At 37.2% G+C, this 19,606-nt stretch overlaps 1 protein-coding gene across 1 annotated transcript in view; it reads left to right on the plus strand.

Moving 5' to 3' along the window:
* RASA2 (RAS p21 protein activator 2) overlaps positions 1-19,606 on the plus strand; it is a 115,154-nt gene that overhangs the window by 60,013 nt on the left and 35,535 nt on the right. Inside the window, exons 6-9 of the mRNA XM_065876095.1 lie at positions 3,923-4,006; positions 5,678-5,750; positions 9,056-9,132; positions 10,956-11,057. Of these exons, the coding sequence (XP_065732167.1) occupies positions 3,923-4,006; positions 5,678-5,750; positions 9,056-9,132; positions 10,956-11,057 (336 nt within the window). The remainder of the gene's footprint in view (positions 1-3,922; positions 4,007-5,677; positions 5,751-9,055; positions 9,133-10,955; positions 11,058-19,606) is intronic.

Genomic DNA, 19,606 nt, shown 5'->3' on the forward strand with positions numbered 1-19,606 from the left:
TCTCACTCCATTCTTACACAGAGTATAGAGTTCTGTAACTTCCTCTTTTTTCAGTTAAGAATATATCCTGAAGATCATTCCATATCAGAGTAGTTAGGGAATAGAGATTTACCTCATTCTTTTTGACAACTACATAGAATTCCATCCTATAGATACTATAATTCATTCAGCTAGACCCTTGCTAATGGACATTTGGTTTGTCATTACCCACTAAATCAGCTTTCTTTTAATTAGTATTAGTATGGTTTATATTTTTCCACTTTCTTTACTTTTAACTTAATTTTATCTTATATTTAAAGGAGTCTTAAAGTCAGTGTATAATTTTTTTTGTCCAATCTGAAAATCTCTCCTTTTTAATTGGCATGGTTAGGCCATTTACATATCTATGTAATGCGTCTGTTACTCTGTCTTCATGTTTACTAATCTTTTCTTCTGCCGTACCTAATCTTCTGTTAATGCCACTCAGTGTGTTTTTCATGTCAAACCTTGTAGACTTTCAAAATTTAATGTCTTCTGCGTCTCTACCAAACATATGAAATATAATAACTTTTTTCATGTCCTTGTCTACTAATTCTATCAATTGTGTCATTTCTGGACCTGTTACTATTGATTTGTTTTTCTTTTTGATCATGGGTTGTATTTTCTTGATTCTTTGTGTTCCTGGTTATTTTCTATTGGATGCTAGATATTGTGAAGTTGCTGGATATTTTTGTATTCCTATGAATATACTTGAAGACTTAGTTACTTGGAAATAGTTTGGTTCATTTGTGGTTTGCTTATAAGCTTTGTTAGATGGAACAAGAGTGGCCTTTAGTCTGGGGCTAATATTTTCCCACTACTGAGGCAGCACCCATAATTACCAGCTTTTTACTGTGGCCCGTGGGATCACCTGCTAGTCATTTGTGGGCTTCTGGAATTGTTCTCTCTGCTCTTTTCTAATGGTTCTTTCCCCAGCCTCAGATAGTTTCCTCACATGTATATGTTTATCAGCACTCAGCTGGAGACTCCGGGTATGGGTGGGTCGGGGGGCCAGTTCTTCTGTAGCTCTCTGGAGGTTTCTTTCTCTCTGTGCAGCTTTCTTTCCTCCAGTACTCTGCCCTGGGAACTCTAGTCACTTTGGCCTTCCCCAGCTGACAGCCCTTTCTTTCTTCTCAGGGAGACCATCTAACAGTAGGCTGGGACAGTTAGAGGGCTCACTTTGTTTATTCCCCCCATCAGAGATCACTGTCCTGAGCTGCTGATACTACCCCTTTTGTTTTTTTTTTAAGTGTTTGAGGTGGGAGGATAAATCTGTTCCCTGTTACTCCCTGTACTATGTACTCCTGTATGTAGAACTTAATGTTTGTCTTTTAGTTAAAAAAAAAAAAAACCAAGGAAAACAATCAGATCATTTTGTATTATAAACAAGTTTGGACTAAACTTATTTTCCTTTGTAATTCCTAAAAAATGTGTCAATATCAAATACATTATGTGTCACATATAAATAAAATACAAGATAATTTAGCATACTAAGGTTATTTTAACATTTGTTTTCTGCTTATCTGTGGTTTATGATGTGAAATTTCTTGATTTACCAACTAGAAGAATAGTTGTATCCTAGGTAATTAGGAAAATTATTTCATAACATATGTAGCAAATAAAATAATATGTATTTAATAATACTACTTGTGTGTTAGAAAACCCAATTTTTATACTTAGATTTAAAAATTAAGAGTATTTCTGATTTTTTTTATAGACTCACACTTTTGGACTATGGGTATTGTTTTTTTGGTTTGTGGGTATTCTTATAGAAGTGTTTGTATACTGAACAGCATTTTTCTCTTTTTTTAAATAAATTTATTTATTTAATTTATTCATTATTTTTCGCTGCGTTGGGTCTTCATTGCTGTTCATGGGCTTTCTCTAGTTGCAGCGAGCGGGGGCTACTCTTCATTGCGGTGAGTGGGCCTCTCATTGCAGTGGCTTCTCTTGTTGAAGAGCATGGGCTCTAGGCACGTGGGCTTCAGTAGTTGCAGCACGCAGGCTCAGTAGTTGTGGCCCACGGGCTTAGTTGCTCCACGGCACGTGGGATCTTCCCAGACCAGGGCTCACACCCGTGTCCCCTGCATTGGCAGGCAGGTTCTTAACCACTGCGCCACCAGGGAAGTCCCCATTATTCTCACTTTTTTAAAATTTTATTTTAAAACATATATTTATTTGTTTGTTTGTTTTTGGCTGTGTTGTGTCTTTGTTGCAGTGCACGGGCTTCTCATCGCGTTGGCTTCTCTTGTTGCGGAGCACGGGCTCTAGGTGCGCAGGCTTAAGCAGTTGTGGCACGCGGGCTTGAGTAGTTGTGGCACGCGGGCTCAGTAGTTGTGGTTCGTGGGCTCTAGAGTGCAGGCTCAGTAGTTGTGGCACACAGGCTTAGTTGCTCTGCGGCATCTTCCCGGACCAGGGCTCGATCCCGTGTCCCCGGCGCTGGCAGGCAGATTTTTAACCACTGTGCAACCAGGGAAGTCCTCTCAGTGTTTTTATACCTCATAAAATTGCAGTGAATTTTTATGATTAAGATTTTACATAATTAGTGTTTACATGAGATAAATTTGGTGTTAGAAGGAAAGTAATACACTATATTCGGGCACAGAGGGACTGTAGGAGGACTTAAATTTTAGAAATGGGGTTAGGAAAGTAGAAGTTGAGTCTCGGCCCACTTCTTACAAGTTGTATTACCTCTTTAGCCTTATTTTGTTACTGTCTCACGTAAGCTTTTTGAGCCTTACTTTCTTCTTTAAAAATGCATGATGATACCCTTCTTCAAGGCAGTTGTGAGAGTTTGATGCATTTTGTGAAAATAAATAGTAAACGGCACACACTGTATCAAAATGGGCATCATTTTGAGGTTTAGCCTGAGAAGTGTAAATTTCAAACCGTATGTACAGTGGGAAAATTTGACTGTACCCAGGCCTGACATCAATAATCAGAATTGTTATCTTGGCCTGTACTTTCTTCAGTTAGTTTCAGAAATTTTTTAAATTTGATTTTTAATACCCAATTTAATAGAAATGAGTCATATTATCATTTCTTTCTTTACTCGGCAGCACACCATTTGCACCTCACCCACGTATATGATCTGTGGGTCGTGGAGAGAAATTAGGATGTTGCTCAATAGCCCATATCTTTCAACAAAGAATACTCTTCACTAACACTCGTGAGTTTCTTGTAGGCACTGGGAAATGCACACCCTTAGATGCTAAACTAAATTCGTGAACTCAATAAAGAGAAAATTGGAGGAGCAGGTCATTAAGTCAGATTCTGTGTTCTCTGTACATACCAATGACTGTTGTCACGGAGTGGATGAGATGACCTTGGTTTTTATGGTCTAAAACTTTTTCTACAGAATGATGCAGGAGCTGTTACTGAGAGTCAGAATAAGAGGCTGCAGAACTGTATGTGGCTTGCCCTTTATTTATGAATCAGATTTTAAGTGGAAACCACAGTTGTTTCCTTGTTTCTCATTCATGCTTTAGCAGAGGATATGATGCCACAGATTTGACTTGGTTTGTAGTGTCTCCTTTAAGGTTCACACAGCTTTCTTTTCCTTTTCAGAAGCCACAGTAGTTTTAATGTTATTATCAAACCACAGCGTGTACCTTGTTGGATAGACCTTGTGTATATCCAAATATTATTTGGTAGTCTCAGTACTGACTGTGGTGGTTTAGTCCTATTTGGAAATACAGCAAGAGTAAATAAATGCATATGTACATATGTTTGGGTAGGTGGTATATAGGCATACAACTTCAGACATGTGGAAAACAATTTTAACCCTTTGAATGTATTAATTCGTATTTAAAGATAATGTTTTAGGTTGTTTAACTTGAATATAAATGTTTTATGTTGTTTAACTTGAATATAATAACGTTAATTTTTCTTTATTCTTCCTTAGTGTCAAGGCATGCCATGGGTTGCCTCTCATAAATGGACAAAGCTGTGACCCTTATGCAACAGTTTCTCTTGTGGGCCCTTCTAGGTAATGCTTATTGAATTAGTATTAGATTTTTAAGTTTTAAAGTTTAACAATTACAAAATTAAAGTTCTAAGAGAACTTGCTAAATAGCTATTTATGACACAAAGTAACGAATGCTTTGAAAGAAAAATCTTCAGTTAGTTCTATTATTCACTTGCAAACGACCAACTCCTATTTTTATAAAAGAAAATGAGTGCCATTTCAAATCTGCCAGACTCTTAGGCTATGGGGAGCAACCTGTGTTTTATAGTAGTTAAAATGTACTTTAAAACATAAACCTGACCTTCATTCAGCATCAGCCTTCCTAGTTTCAAATGTCTTAGATCTTATTGCAGGTAGAATCCTGTTTTAATAAATGCTAGCTCAAAATAGCAAAGGAATTTCTATATTTTTATCTGGAAAACAACTCAGGACTAAAAATACCTTTTTTCTCATGGCATCTGTGCTGTACAGAGAGAATTCCAAGCTGTAGACAAACTGCTGAAGCACCAGAACATGATGAAGTGCACTGTATCATTGATTTTAATTACTTACGATGATTTATGGAAAATCTATCACACTTTGTAGTATTTTCTGTTTTATAATTTCATTATGGTTTCTTTCAGAGCCTGACTAGTCTGAAATTTGTCTACAACTTGAAGGTTTAGAGTCAGGAAACAAAAGAGCATACTATTCCCTCTACACAAGCACATGTATATACACATAGACATGCACTTCTTCTTCCCAACCCCAAGCTATGTATTCTTATTTTTTAGAAAATCACCAGTAAGTCACTTTGAAAAATGTATTTGTCCCTATGTATGTAAAGCACCATGCCTGGTACTTTTTGGGTTCTCAAACAATAGTATCCTATTATTATTATAGATGGTTTTATATTTAAAAATATAAACCTGACCTGTTTGCTAAAAGCAGATACTCAATCCTATAACATTCATACTATCAGAGGGATTGAGTTTTGTGTGTTAAAAATGTTTAATCTAGTCGAGCTGGTTTTGGTTTTGGTTTTTGTTTATAATCAATACCTGAGAGATTCTTTAGTGTAATTGCTTAGTAATGTACAGATAGAAATTATTTGGCTTGTGAATTTGTTGTAAAAAGTCACTGTTGGTTTTGATATTGTACTGTCATTTGGAGGATGTTCTTACCATTGGCGGAGGCTGGGGAAAGGTTACATGGGACTTCCCTGTACGTTTCTTTGCAACCTCCTCTCAATCTGTAATTATTTCAAAATTAAAAGTTTTTTTAAAAAGCCACATTGTGGCTGAAGCCCAAGAAGTAAACTAAGAATGCTTTTCGTGTTCCTCTGGTATTTTTCAGCATAGATAAAGGTACTCTGAATCTCACTGTCTTCCTTCTACCATTTATTTCGAGTTGCTTGTATAACCGAATGTGTTATTAAAAACCCCTGAAGTAAGCTTGGCAGTCAATCTAGTATAGCCATAGAATAATAAAATCTTGGCATATATCAGATATACAAAATTTGTGTATTCTTTGATTTGAAGTTTTAGAGACACCTCAGTTTTTTTCCCCCAAGTAATATTTAAAGCTCCTGCCTTCCCCGAGTCATCTTAACAGTTAAACAGAAAGAGGTCAGGCTCCCTGGTTGGAAATAGCATGTTTTATAATTGTGTACTATTAAGTTCTACAAGGTAAAACTCTACCACATTGGAACAGGAATGACCAAAAGAAGACAAAAGTAAAGAAGAAAACAAGCAATCCGCAGTTTAATGAAATCTTTTATTTTGAGGTAACATTTTGTTTTATTTAAATGTTAACATTGAACATTGAATGCTGATTTACTTCTTTTTTTCAAATTCTGGCCATAGTCATAATTTTATTAACTAATGCAACTAAGCATTTCTAAGCAGTAGAACCACAGTGTAACACAGTAGAGGCCCAGTGCATAAAACAAATAACGGCAGAGCTGTGATTGATTTGAGGATGGGGAAGTCTAGGACCACACCTACTCTTCAGTCATCCTCAATATCACAACCCCCTTCACACAGAACCCTACCTTATCCAGCCCCTGACCTAACATGCAGTGGCCCCAGGACTCTTCTGCAGAATATTATTTGAAAACCACTAGTTAAATAAGTACAATATCACTTGGTAGATATGGGTTCTGGTCCCAGTTGAGTTTGAACAAATCACTACATGGGAGACTCAAATTTCTTATCTTGTGAAAGGATAATTTTGTAAGAGAAAACAGTAGCATCCCTACCTAACTCAGCGTTTTTAGGAGGTTCAAATGTGAAAATGCTTCGAGACTATAAAGTATTATATGATTAAGGCCTTATTATTAAGTTCTTTTTAGCTAAATCACTCTATGGACACATGCTTATTTTCTTAGAGAACTTCAGCTGCCTTGAAGTTGCCCAAAATACAGTGCTTTGGAGTTCTCTACTGTGGAGCATTTGTTAAATAAATCCTTTTTCATATTATTAGAAACTATAGGAAAAAACCAAAAATAATCAAACTGTATTCTAAAAGACTGTGTTCTACCCATAGAATATGTTGCAGTTGAGATTACCATGTAGGGAAGATTTGAAAAAAAGAGTCATATTTTGTGCTTTTCCTTCTTTTTGTGTGTGTTTTTCTTGATGTTTCAAAGTGAAAAGAGTGAGGGCACATCTAGCCATGCCTGCTTACTGTACTTTAATAAGTGAACACAGTTGAAGAAATGCCAAGATTGAAGTAGGAGGAATTGTGGGGGGTGGAGGCAAGGAAGAAAGAAAACAAAAGAAAGTGCGCCAGTGTGAGACACCCCATTTCCCGGCTCAGGACTTGCTCAGTTCAGTTGTTCTGTACTTACAAATGGCTGTTACATCTAGCCTGGAGAAAACCAAGAAGGGGCGACTTGCAGCAGCAAGCAGATGGTCCTTTGACAGTCAAGACCTGACCTCTTTGCTATATGCAAGCATGCATATTAGGCCTTGAACCATTCATTCAAAGGGCCCTTTGTTGAGTTGATTATAAAGATAAAAGTCCAATCTCTGTGCTCTAGTGAGAGCAGGAGACCCAAAGCGTACATGTGTGTGCATACACTCAGCAGTAAAATGCAGTAGTAGATACTGGGTATCTCTGCTCTAGGTGAGTTAAGCCAGAGGAAAGAGTGTTAGAGAAGGAACATTTTGAGCAGAGACATAGAGACAGAAAAGCAGAAAGTTATGTCCAAAGAGTAGCGAGTAGTGATTTGACTAAAAGGGAATAATGGGAACTAAGCTTAAAAAGATAAGAGTAGGACCAACTAATGAAAGGCCTTGAGAGCCAGGCTGAAGTGCTGTGTTAGCCATTGAATGTTTTTGAACCTGGAAGTAATGAGTAATGCACTGTTTTGGGAAGAATTAACCGTGATCTGTGGGCCAGATGGCTGAGAGAGAGAACAGAGATCAAGAGACTGTTGTAGCTTAGGTGTTTTTTTAAAAAAGGAAAAAGCAGAAAGGGGGGGCTCTGATTCAAGAGAAGTAATATGGAAATAAGAGGAAGAGATGGATGAGAAAGAAACTGCAGATGGCGAGATAACAAATTGGTTATAGAAGAAGAGAGAAAGTGAGGAGTCAAATGTTGTCTTCATGATTTCAAATCTGGAAAAGTAGAAAAGTTAAGAAGGAAAACATAAGTGGTTCAGTTTGGGGCATAATGAGCTTGGACTCAGATATGTAAAATCCTCCCATAGGAAGTTCATGACTGTGATGGGTGATGGCTGTAGATAAAGAATCAGGAATTGCTTACAGCAAGTCAGGAAAGAAAGCCAAAGGAGTAGAGGTATACAATAAAGGAAAAAAGTGAAGAAGGTTAGTTCTGCCACATATTATGTATTCAACTTTGAGTATGTCTCTTAATTTCTGTACTTCAGCTTCCTCATTTTCAAGATGAGGATAATAAATCTAGCCCTGCTTGCTTCAGGGCAGTGTTCTGATGAATAAAAGAGATAATGGATGTGAAAGCACTTTGTACAGCACTATGCAGTACGTATGTAGAGCAAAATAAAATATAAAACCCTGGAGAAAACCCATATTTATAGGTTCTGAGGAAGAAGTACCAGAGGAAGAAGCAAAGAGAGCAGAAGGTAGCCAGGATAGTGCTGGGTAAACTCAAAAGACCAGAGTAGCTCTGGGAAAAGGGAGTATGGTTGTATGGTCACTTGTCCAGATAAAGGGGTCAAGGAAGGTGAGAGCTAAGAATTTCATCATCAGACTTGATGATTAAGAGAGGGGTTTGGGGAGGGTGATCTGTGAGGAAGCCGGATTATAAGGAGTTACTGTAGTGAGTAACTAGTGAGTGGGTGGTGAGGAAGTGGAGGCTGTAAGGATGGGTGACAGTTTTGAGATATTTGTCTGTGAAAGGAAAGAGATAGGAAGACCATAATTTAAGGGGAGAATTTTTCTTAGACTTGAATGAGGTGAACAGTCTGGTCAAGAAAGCTGTAATTAAAATAGATCGAATGCTTGCTGCATGTTTACTGCGTGCTTATTACTGCATACTGTGTGGGGACGGAGCAGTCTTAGAAAAGAGGAGGATCATCTCATCGTCTTGTTTGGAAGAGGATGAGAACACTCATTGAGTAAACAGGCCTGTGTGGGAACGGACATGTTCAGGTGGACAGTAGTTGAGGAAGTTCCTGCCAACGGCCTTGATGTTTTTGGTAAAATTGTGAGAAGGAAGTGTACGGGTGCCATTGGTATCTTGAGAAATGTGGGAAGGTCTTCAGACAGTTCCTAACCTATGCAGCTTCCCTGAAATAGAACACTTTTACTCTGAGTCACCAAGAGATTACATATGAGCCAGAGAACCCAGTGTTGCCATAGATTGAGTTGATAAGGAAGGGTATGGAGGTAAGGTTGATTTTGATATTTTTTTTGCCACCTTATTCTTGTCACTCTGCTACTTCCATAGCTGTTTTTGTATTTATCTTTTGGGTAAAATATTACTTAGGCATTTTTCTCTGTTTATAATATACACAGTCGAACATTTTAGGGATGATAGCTTTTTAAAGTTCATGTAAGAAAAAGATATTAAAAAATTTTTTTTACTAAAATATTTTGTTTATAGGTAACCAGATCCAGTAGTTACACCAGAAAGTCCCAGTTTCAGGTAGAAGAGGAGGACATTGAAAAGCTGGAAATTAGGTATGTTGTCTTGGGGTTTTACAGAATTGCTATGTTCTGTGCTAAAAGAAAATCCTAAATTTAACTGTAAAAGGTGACTCAAGCTTAACAGAATTCTCTTTAGCAACTTAATCGATGAAACTTAGAGGAATGTGCATCTAATTTAAATCCAAATAATCTTTTCAAAATCCGATTTCTTTGTACTAATAGTTAAGGTGTATTTATTTTAAAAATAAAATGAGCTAATTTTCACCTATTTTATTATATTTTTAGTTTTTCCCAAATTTAATTGCTCCGTAAATTTCTAAATCATAGCATAATGGATGCAAAGAATATATAGAAAAATAATTATATATTAGCCAATTTAGAAATAATTTTTTTATTCTTCTTAACATATCTGCTGTCTAACAGAAATTTCAGTGAGGTAAGAAGTCTTGTAAGATGATTCAACAGGTGCATGTGTTTGAAGTTTGTGCTATTTCCTAGGTCTTAAATATCTATGCTGTTTGGGAGGGGAAAGTTTTGTAAATGCATGTATAGGTGTGGTGTTAACAGTGTGTTCATCTAAAGGGTGTATTAATCACATGTTTGGAATGATCAGGTAATGTATTTTTCTAAATCACCTATCTTTACATATTAACTGGTTTTAATTGAGAAAGAAACTGTAGTCTTGTGTTGGTTTCTTTTCTCAAAAACAAAAAAGGAACTCTGTAGTCCTTATTTTTACAGGTTAAAATAAAGCGTAGACTTTGAAACTAAGAAACTTAAGTGCTTTCTTTTAGATTATCTAAGATAGTCACTTTCTATGCTTTTAAGTAAAAGCTACTGCAGTATTCTGCTTTCTTAGTTTAGACAGTGAGGTATAAGACAATGCTAACATCTCTTGTTTTTAAGCATGTAAAATTATGTCTAGTACTTTCGCCATAAGCATCTTTGCCGTAGGCATTTTTGCCGCAGACATTTTCGCCACATGACTAATTGGCCATAAGTCAGCTTTGCTGTGAAAAATAAAATAACTAGTTGACAGTTGGTTTCAACTGGTTGAAATGTGTTAGTATTTCTCCTGGTTATCGACGTTATTGATAGCTTCATTGAGCAGACAAGTGACGGTGATTTGCCCCAAGAGTTGGTTTCTTATTTGGAAACACACCACATTGGAGGAGAAAGAGGCTGAGGGCCTGAAAGGCACAGAGGCAAAGCCACATTTCGCATAGAACTTCGAAGCATCCATCAGCAGACATGTGACACTATGGCAAGAACAAACAAGAGTGTGGAGGCTTCAGTACAAAACTCAGAAACCAATATGCATCCTAGTGTCTGGAAACGCATACCTGTCTTAACGAAGGAAGAAATTTTAGGAAAAAAGTGCAATGCTGAATGAGGAGACAAATCAAGAAGCAAAAACAAAAACAACGTGTGAAATACTGTGAACAAAGGACTTGGAAGATAAGCGTTTAGGTACAGCCCACAAAAGAGAGTCAGTATTTGCGCAGCATTGCCATGAATTTACACACATTTTGAATGTGTTCAAATAAATTTTGTATTTTGCAATAAAGTCTTTTTAATTTTGTTGTTTATTTTTTATGTTTGTGTCTTTTTTAATGTCTTATTTTATTTTGTCTTTTATCACAAAATTGCCTTTGACCAATTAGTTATGTGGTGAAAATGTTTGCGGCAAAAAGTGCTTGAGGCAGAGATGTCTGTGGCAAAGATGCTTATGGCAGAAGTACCCAGAACCGTAAATTAGTGCTGGAATACGAATCATAGTAATTTGAAGCTTTTTGGTCATGTGCGTTCTCTTACACATTGTTTGCAAAATATAAAGCCAGTTTTTAAATTTTCAGGATCGACTTGTGGAACAATGGAAACCTGGTCCAAGATGTTTTCCTCGGTGAGATTAAGGTTCCTGTGAACGTGTTAAGAAATGATGCTTCTCATCAAGCCTGGTAAGAAGACAAACATTGTAGTGAACTACATAGTAGGTCATCCCCTTTCATGTACTGTATATGCAAATAAATGCTTACTTTGAGCATATTTTAAGTTTTTAATGGATAAGCCCAAAGTTATTAACATTAACTGATTTGGCCATTAATTTATTGTTGCAGAAATATAAGTACAATTATATTAGTTTTATGACTTGTCCTCTGGTACTGAGATAAAAGAACTGAATTGCCTAGGAATATTTTCCTGTTCAAAAACTTAATCTTAACTCTAAAGAAAAAATATAAAACATTTCAAACGTTACGTAAGAGTTGCCCATGTGAGAAGATGCTTGATCACAAATCAGCATCTGTAGTTCAGAAGCTTTATTAATGGGCATGGGAACTGTGGATGTTTGAAAGCAAAAGGTTTGTTGTAGGGATTCAGCTGTTTAGGGGATCTCACCGGTGATTTTCCTACCCCAAATCCCATTGAAATGCACCATGGATGGCTCTGATGTTATTTTCTAAATGCCTAGGATCTAGATGTTGTTGAGCTGATCCAGTTAACACACTTTTCAGGAGCTCTAGTGGCTCAATATTGGCTACAATATTACCTTTTTGTGACTTCTAATAGTGACATTAAACTCATGTTAATGCTCGGACATTAAACTGATGTTAGTTTCCTTAGTAGAATCAGTGTGAAACTATTGTTTTTTTTTTCTGTCTACAGCACTTAAAAGCGTGTATATCCTTTCCCTTCCAGTAGGTTGCCCAGTAGCCCTCATGCCAGACTTGGGTTTCAACTGAGTATAAACAGCATGCCTTTCTCATTTGCCTCTTAAGGCCCCCTTTTTAGGGCTCAGTTTCAGTTGCCTGGAAGAGGAGTTGAAACAGTGTTCAGATGTTTCTTACTGTGGACAGCAGTCTCATTTGCCTTTAGGATTTTGCTTCTCCTGAGTGCCGTCAGGCATTCTTCACTTTGGACTCTGTTGTCCTTAAACAGTTCTCCCTAGTAGACTGATATTTCTTTCTTTCTTTCTTTTTCTTTCTTTCTTTCTTTCTTTCTTTCTTTCTTTCTTTCTTTCTTTCTTTCTTTCTATCCATCTATCCATCCATCCAACCATCCATCGATCTATCCATCCGTCCATCCGTCCATCCGTCCATCCATTCGTCCTAAGTCTTAGTTGCAGCATATGGGACCTTTAATTGTGGCATGAAGAATCTTTTAGTTGTGGCATGCGGAATCTTTAGTTGCAACATGTGGGATCTAGTTCCCCTGACCAGGGATCGAACCCGGGGCCCCTGCATTGGGAGCACAGAGTCTTAGCCTCTGGACCACCAGGGAAGCCCCTAGACTGATATTTAGAGTCTCAAAAATTTTATTTTATTTTTACCTCTTGCTAATGCAGATCTAAGATTTATTAGTCTTTATGATGGCGTTTTATATGCTGTAATTTCCAAAATGTATCCATAGATGGAAACTTGGTCACTATGAAAAACTGATGAACATTTGAGGCTTGTCATTCGCCCCTGCCGATCTTCTTCCACCTTCTATAAAATTAGCATACTGTTTAAAAAATATTTATTCATTTATTTATTTGGCTGCATCGGGTCTTAGTTGTGGCACGCAGGATCTTCGTTGCGGTGTGCGGGCTCTTCATTGCACTGCACAGGCTTCTTTCTAGTTGTGGTGTGTGGGCTCCAGAGCACGCGGGCTCAGTAGTTGCGGCACGTGGGCTCTCCAGTTGTGGTGCATTGGCTTAGTTGCCCCGCTGCATGTGGGATCTTAGTTCCCCGACTAGGGATCGAACCCACATCCGCTGCATTGGAAGGTGGATTCTTAACCACTGGACCACCAGGGAAGTCCCTAGCATACATTTTTAAATGAAAATTTCTGAACTCAGTTCATTAAGTCTTTAAAATGATATGCCATGCTACTTGGTACAAAATAAAATGTGAGTCATTGTGCCTCCCAAGGCCCCTCAAAGTGAACTTGAAATGTGCCATTATAGCCTTATTTTAAGTAAGAGGTCTCCAAATTTGGAGGCCCTCCAAATTTGGCAAAATTTGTAGAACTACCTAGGCACTAACAAACAAATTAATTTTATTCCCATAGATTTTTTTTTTGCTAATAATATTTTAAAAGTAACCTGCCCAAAAGTATGTATTAAAATTTATACAACATGAAATAGAAACATCTGCTAATTCATTTATACTTCTCTGCATGTAAGGAAATATAAAAATGTGAATGCAGTTTTCTTTTAAGTCAAATTAAAACTCAGCCTCCTTTGTCAATTGTAGAGCTGCAGCATCCCCTTGTGGGGTTGATGGTAACTACATGAAAACTCAGGAAAAGCTTTATTTACCTTCAGGATTTCAGGCATATTCTTTCTTTCTTTCTTTCTTTTTTTTTTAATTAATTAATTTATTTATTTATTTTTGGCTGTGTTGGGTCTTCGTTTCTGTGCGAGCGCTTTCTCTAGTTGTGAGCAGGGGCCACTCTTCATCGCGGTGCGCGGGCCTCTCACTGTCGCGGCCTCTCTTGTTGCGGAGCACAGGCCCCAGACGTGCAGCCTCCGTAGTTGTGGCTCACGGGCTCTAGAGCGCAGGCTCAGTAGTTGTGGCTCATGGGCCTACTTGCTCCGCGGCATGTGGGATCTTCCCAGACCATGGCTCGAACCCGTGTCCCCTGCATTGGCAGACAGATTCTCAACCACTGCGCCACCGGGGAAGCCCAGGCATATACTTTCTAATCTTAATATTCTAGCTCATTAGTGTTGATAATATCTAGTTTTAACTTTATCATATGTAGATCACAGAATTTGATTAGACTTTTTGAATAGGTAGTATACTCACATGGTTCACAGTTCAAAAGGTAAAAGTCTATCTCCTGCCCCTGTCCCCGGGCTAACCATTTTCCCTCTTCTGAGGCAGCCACTAGTTTGAGATTGTGGAAATATTTTATGTAAGTATAGGCAAACATGGATATATCCTTCTTTCCCATTCGTTACACAAATGTACACATTTAAAAAAGATTTTTATTTTATGTTGGAGTATAGTTGATTAACAATGTTGTGTTAGTTTCAGGTGTACAGCAAAGTGATTCAGTTATACATATACATGTATCTATTCTTTTTCAAATTCTTTTCCCATTTAGGTTATTACAGAATATTGAGCGGAGTTCCCTGTGCTATATAGTAGGTCCTTGTTGGTTATCTGTTTTAAATATAGCACTGTGTGTACTTGTCAATCCCAAACTCCCTAACGCTCCCTCCCCCCCACGCTTCCCCCCTGGTAACCATAGGTTCATTCTCTAAGTCTGTGAGGCTGTTTCTGTTTTGTAAATGAGTTCGTGTCTTTTTTTTTTTTTTTAAGATTCCGCATATAAGCGATATCATATGATATTTGTCTTTCTCTGTCTGACTTAACTTCACTTAGTATGATAATCTCCAGGTCCATCTGTGTTGCTGCAAATGGCATTATTTCATTCTTTTTTAATGGCTGAGTACTATTCCATTGTATATATGTACCACATCTTCTTTATCCATTCATCTGTCGGTGGACATTTAGGTTGCTTCCATGTCTTGACTATTGTAAACAGTGTTGCAATGAACATTGGGGTGCACATATCCTTTTGAACCATGTTTTTCTCCGGATATATGTCCAGGAGTAGGATTGCTGGATGATCTGGTAGCTCTATTTTTAGTTTTCTAAGGAACCTCCGTACTATTCTCCATAGTGGCTGTACCAGTTTACATTCCCACCAACAGTGTAGGAGGGTTCCCTTTTCTCCACCCTCTCCAGCATTTATTGTTTGTAGGTTTTTTGATGATGGCCATTCTCACTGGTGTGAGGTGATAACTTGTAGTTTCGATTTGGAATTCTCTAAGAATTGGTGATGTTGAGCATCTTTTCATGTGCCTCTTGGCCATCCATATGTCTTCTTTGGAGAAATGTCTGGTTAGGTCTTCTGCCCATTTTTTGATTGGGTTATTTTTTTTTGATATTGAGCTGCATGCGCTGTTTGTACATTTCGGAGACTAATCCTTTGTCAGTCTCATCGTTTGCAAATACTTTCTCCCATTCTGTGGGTTGTCTTTTCATTTTGTTTATGGTTTCCTCTGCTGTGCAAAAGTTTTTGAGTTTAATTAGGTCCTTAATGGACACATACTGTATCATATTCTGTACCTTACTTTTTTTCACTTTCAATTTAGTAGAACTTCAGTAAGTATTTGTTGACTTTTTATAGTGGTTAAGAGTATGGACTCCAGAACGAAATTGCCTTGGTTGAAATCCCAACTCTGTCATTAACTACCTGGGTGACCTTGGACAAGTTGTTCCACCTGCATGCCTTTTCTTTCTTTGGCTATCAAATGGGGATAGTACAAACAGTACCTGCCTCCCGAAGTTGTTAGAGGATGAATTGGTTTCATGTAAAGTAAGTTACAAGTGGGTATACCTTGGGTATAACTCAGGCTCTCATCATTATAGTTATTGCTGCTGTCATCGCCATTATTCCACATCAGTACATATAGAATTTCTGCATCTTTTTTTTTTTTGGTACCAGTATTCCACTGTTTTGTAATGGTATAAATAAAGAGAACCTTAGTGATCATCTAGTTCAGTCTCCACCAGTTACATCAGTATTAGAGAACTTAACATGTGCAAAGCCCTTGTGTGATCGTACACATTGGCACAGTAATTTCCTCCTCAATGATCCAAAATGAACATTAAGAAAATAGATGCAAACATCCTTTCATGTTATAATTTAAAATTTTGAAAGTAAGATTCAAGAAGTAAATAAAACACATGGTTGGAGTTTTTTTCAATATAAGCACTTTATACAAATTTAAAACTAGATTAATATTTACTTTAAGATGAGTTGGTTTTGTAGTTTGCTAATTTTGGCACCTATCTTTAATCTCCTATCTTTAGTTAAAATCTGTTGATAATGATTATCTTTCTGGAACCAGAAATAACATTTAAGTATTAGTAAAGGTGCCTCTGAACAGTTATTTTCCAGATTAGGCAGCATTATACACAAATAATGGTAGTTTTTGCCTGCCTGCCTCAATTTTAGTTATACAGACCTTGTTAACATTTTTCAAATGCTGATTTTTCTTCTGTTAAGGGGCTGTCAAAACTGCTGACTCTTGAGAACATTAGGATTGCTTTTTTGTCTAACTATGAATGAAAAAAATACATGTGAGCAACTGAGTGCCACTTTCAGTTGATAACTTCTCTTTGTTTCCTGTTCCTTATTCTTTCAAACTGAAACACTTCATTCAAAAACTGAAGAAAATATACTTGAGGTTTTTGTTTGTTTGTTTGTTTTTTGTATCCCTAGACCTCAGACACACCAGATATCCTCTACTTAACAAACGTTGAGGTTTTTCTTTTTAGCTCTAATTCATACAAGATTGCTTAATTCACCAGGGCTCCTTTAGATTGTTTAAATTGAGATTTTTGTAACAATGTTTTAAAATAATAAATTACATGTACATAATTATATAAATATGACATTATGTATAGTTATTTTACATATATATGTTTTTTAACTTTTACTTGCATTTACTTTTTTGCAGCATTTATTCCTGGGCCATAAGTTTTTGTTTCTTCAGTTTCTTCTGGGATATCTTTTTCTTCTGGGCAACCTCTTCTGGTTTAGGAACAATCTGTTCTTTTTCTGTGAGGATTATCTCAGTGTGGCGGGGAGAGCTCATGTATGGGTTGATCCGACCATGAGCTCTGTAAGTCCTGTGCCGTATCTTGGGGGCTTTGTTCACCTGGATGTGCTCAATGACCAGAGAATCTACATCTAAGCCCTTAAGTTCAGTATTATTCTCTGCATTTTTGAGCATGTGCAGTAAAAATTCAGCACTCTTTTTGGGCCTCCGACCCTGTGTCCAGCACCACTGTTTGGCCTGGGGCACACCTACGAACTCCACCATTGTTAACGATGGAATGGCACACATTGCTTCTGTAAAGTGACATCCTTCAGATACTTGGTGGCTTTTCGGATATGCATACACTTAATGGCCTGGGCAGTTTCACGAGTGTTCTTAAAGTGAACACGAAGATTTGAACCTCTTGATTTGCCTGATTTTTTGTGGTTTTCTGGGTCAAGTGAATAACGAACCATTTTTAGAGGTTACCTCAGGCCGTTTACCGGAAAAGCTATTTAATATATTTTAGGTGGTAACAGTTATATGTATATAAATGTTTTATAAATAACATTTACTGTGTACAAGGCACTATTTTAAGTGCTTTACTTACATAACCTCCTTAGGGATTAAATCAGTTAGATACTATTATTACCCCTTATTTAAGAGGTGAGGAAACAAGCACAGAGAGATTGAGCAGTTTTACCAAGGTCATACAGCTGTGATTTGGACCAAACTCTTTGACTCCAAAGTTTTTGCTTTTAACCAATGTAAAATAATAAATTTGTACTTTGGCATAAATATTTTTGAATATGTTTAAAACTCAAAAATATTCTCTGTTTTAAGCTGTCAGCAAAGATTTGAGTGTCCCTTGCTTATAAAATATTATTAAAAAGAAAATTGAGTGAGCGGTCCCTTCTCATTTAAAAAAATGATCTTTTCAAGGAATGGGTAGGGCAATTTTGAAATTCTGTATTTTGTTCAAGTAGACATGGGTGAAGTATTTTGTCCATAGGAATTTCTTATCCTGCCAAAGAAACCTAAGGAGACAGGTTTAAAAAGAGTGGCAGGAGCAAGCCCTTCTGGAGTTCCTGAGCATCCTAGAACAGTGTATGCATAAAAACGAATAACTGGCATAACGCTGCCCTAATCCCTCTGCAAAGAATGTGCCATGTTAGGACTATAGACCTATTTTGCGGGTATTTTGTAGTTTTCTGAGAGTACCAGAGGGATAAAGCATATTCCTTCCCCCAGTAATTCGGAGATAAGGGAATTAGAGATGCCCTCTGAGTATAATTTCTATAGAACAAACCAAAACAGAGTCTGTAACCTGACTAGAGTATGAGGACACTGTTTAGGATGGGTAGGCACCGTCCCTGGGAGGCTGGGTTTTAACTGTAACACAAGTAATTTTATCCTTCCATATATGGAAAACATGAGTTAAAATAGAAGGGGCAGAATAAAAATGTATCCCAAAGAGGCCAACATGGGTGGCTGCTGCCCATTCAAGCACAGTCAAACGGTAAGGGGATTCTGTCCTAGAAGTATTGTTCTTTCCTTGGCAAAATTGTCTTAGCTGAGAGATTCTTAAGATTTCCTTAGATCTCTGTGTTGTGTCTCAGTACTCACCACAGCACCTTCTGATAAATAATTTGGCTTTCCAAATAGCTTACCAATAGGTAAAAAAATGTATTGATCAAACATAAACAGTTGTATTAACAGGTAAAAAAAGGTATTAGTTGAAGTAGGAAATGTAGATGAAACACTATGGGAAATAGTGAATTGTTGAAGCCAAGTGATAAGTGCATGGGGGTGATGGTGAGGGTGTTGCTTACTAATATTATCACTCTTCTCCCTACTTTTGTGAATTAACATTTCCATAATAAAATGTATTAGTCACAAAAAAGTGTGGGTCTCTTTGCCATTTGACTGTTGTACAGTCTTTCCTCGGTATCCATGGGGGATTACTTCCAGGAACCATGAAGTTCAAACCCATGTTGTTCAAGGGTCAACAGTATTTCTTTTCATAAATTTAGTAATTGGCCTTCTGTTTTAAATATATTAGTCTCTGTGCTCAGTCATTGCAATCCAGGTTCACTTTGAGATGTGCTGTTACAACTAGGTATCTGAGTCTGCAAAGCTACAGAACATATACTGCATTGTTGAAAATTGACCGAAGTGATGCCCACGTCAGGATGCTTGGGGATCAGCCAGCTAGACTTCCCTTAGAGGCACTTCAGAGTCATTTTTGCTAATAGGCTTATTTCCAATTATTTCCATAGGCAAATTCTTTAAATCATTATTTCTCAAATCAGAGACTAGAAGTTCTGAAGGTTGGTCTTCTGAGACAAGAATTCCTGTTTTGTGGGTAGTGATATAATTTCTGTATAATTTCTTCTCCTTACGTTACCATTCCTTCATCTTTAAAATTTTTCTTGGTTAATTCTCTAGTTCTCTTTTATATCTTTATCATATCTTTCTGAAAGCTAGAATTCTATTAAAACCCCCTCTCTTCTATTTTTAAACAAGTTAGTCTGTTAGGGGAAGACATCAAAAGTAAATATCAAAACTACTGACTCCTTTATAAAAAGCATTCTAGCTAATGAGTGAAGGAGGGATGATAGAATCATAGGTATCATTTTGCAACCTGTGCAGATTAATGACTCTCGGCGGTGGCCATCAGTGATTGCTAATATCACAAAAAGAGAAAACAGTCAGACATTAGTGCCTCTTGGTGGGACTACACAACACTCTAAATGAAATGTTCTTGCCAGAATATGAAATCTGAATCTAACCAAGCCCCTAGATCTATCTACAATACTACAGGAAATACAGAGGAGACAAAAGAACATGTTAAATGACATCATGGAGATAGAGTTAACACAGTCCCAAGTCTGGAAAATTGTATAG

This window comes from Phocoena phocoena, chromosome 4 (genome assembly GCF_963924675.1).
Source record: "Phocoena phocoena chromosome 4, mPhoPho1.1, whole genome shotgun sequence".
Taxonomy (NCBI): Eukaryota; Metazoa; Chordata; class Mammalia; order Artiodactyla; family Phocoenidae; genus Phocoena; species Phocoena phocoena.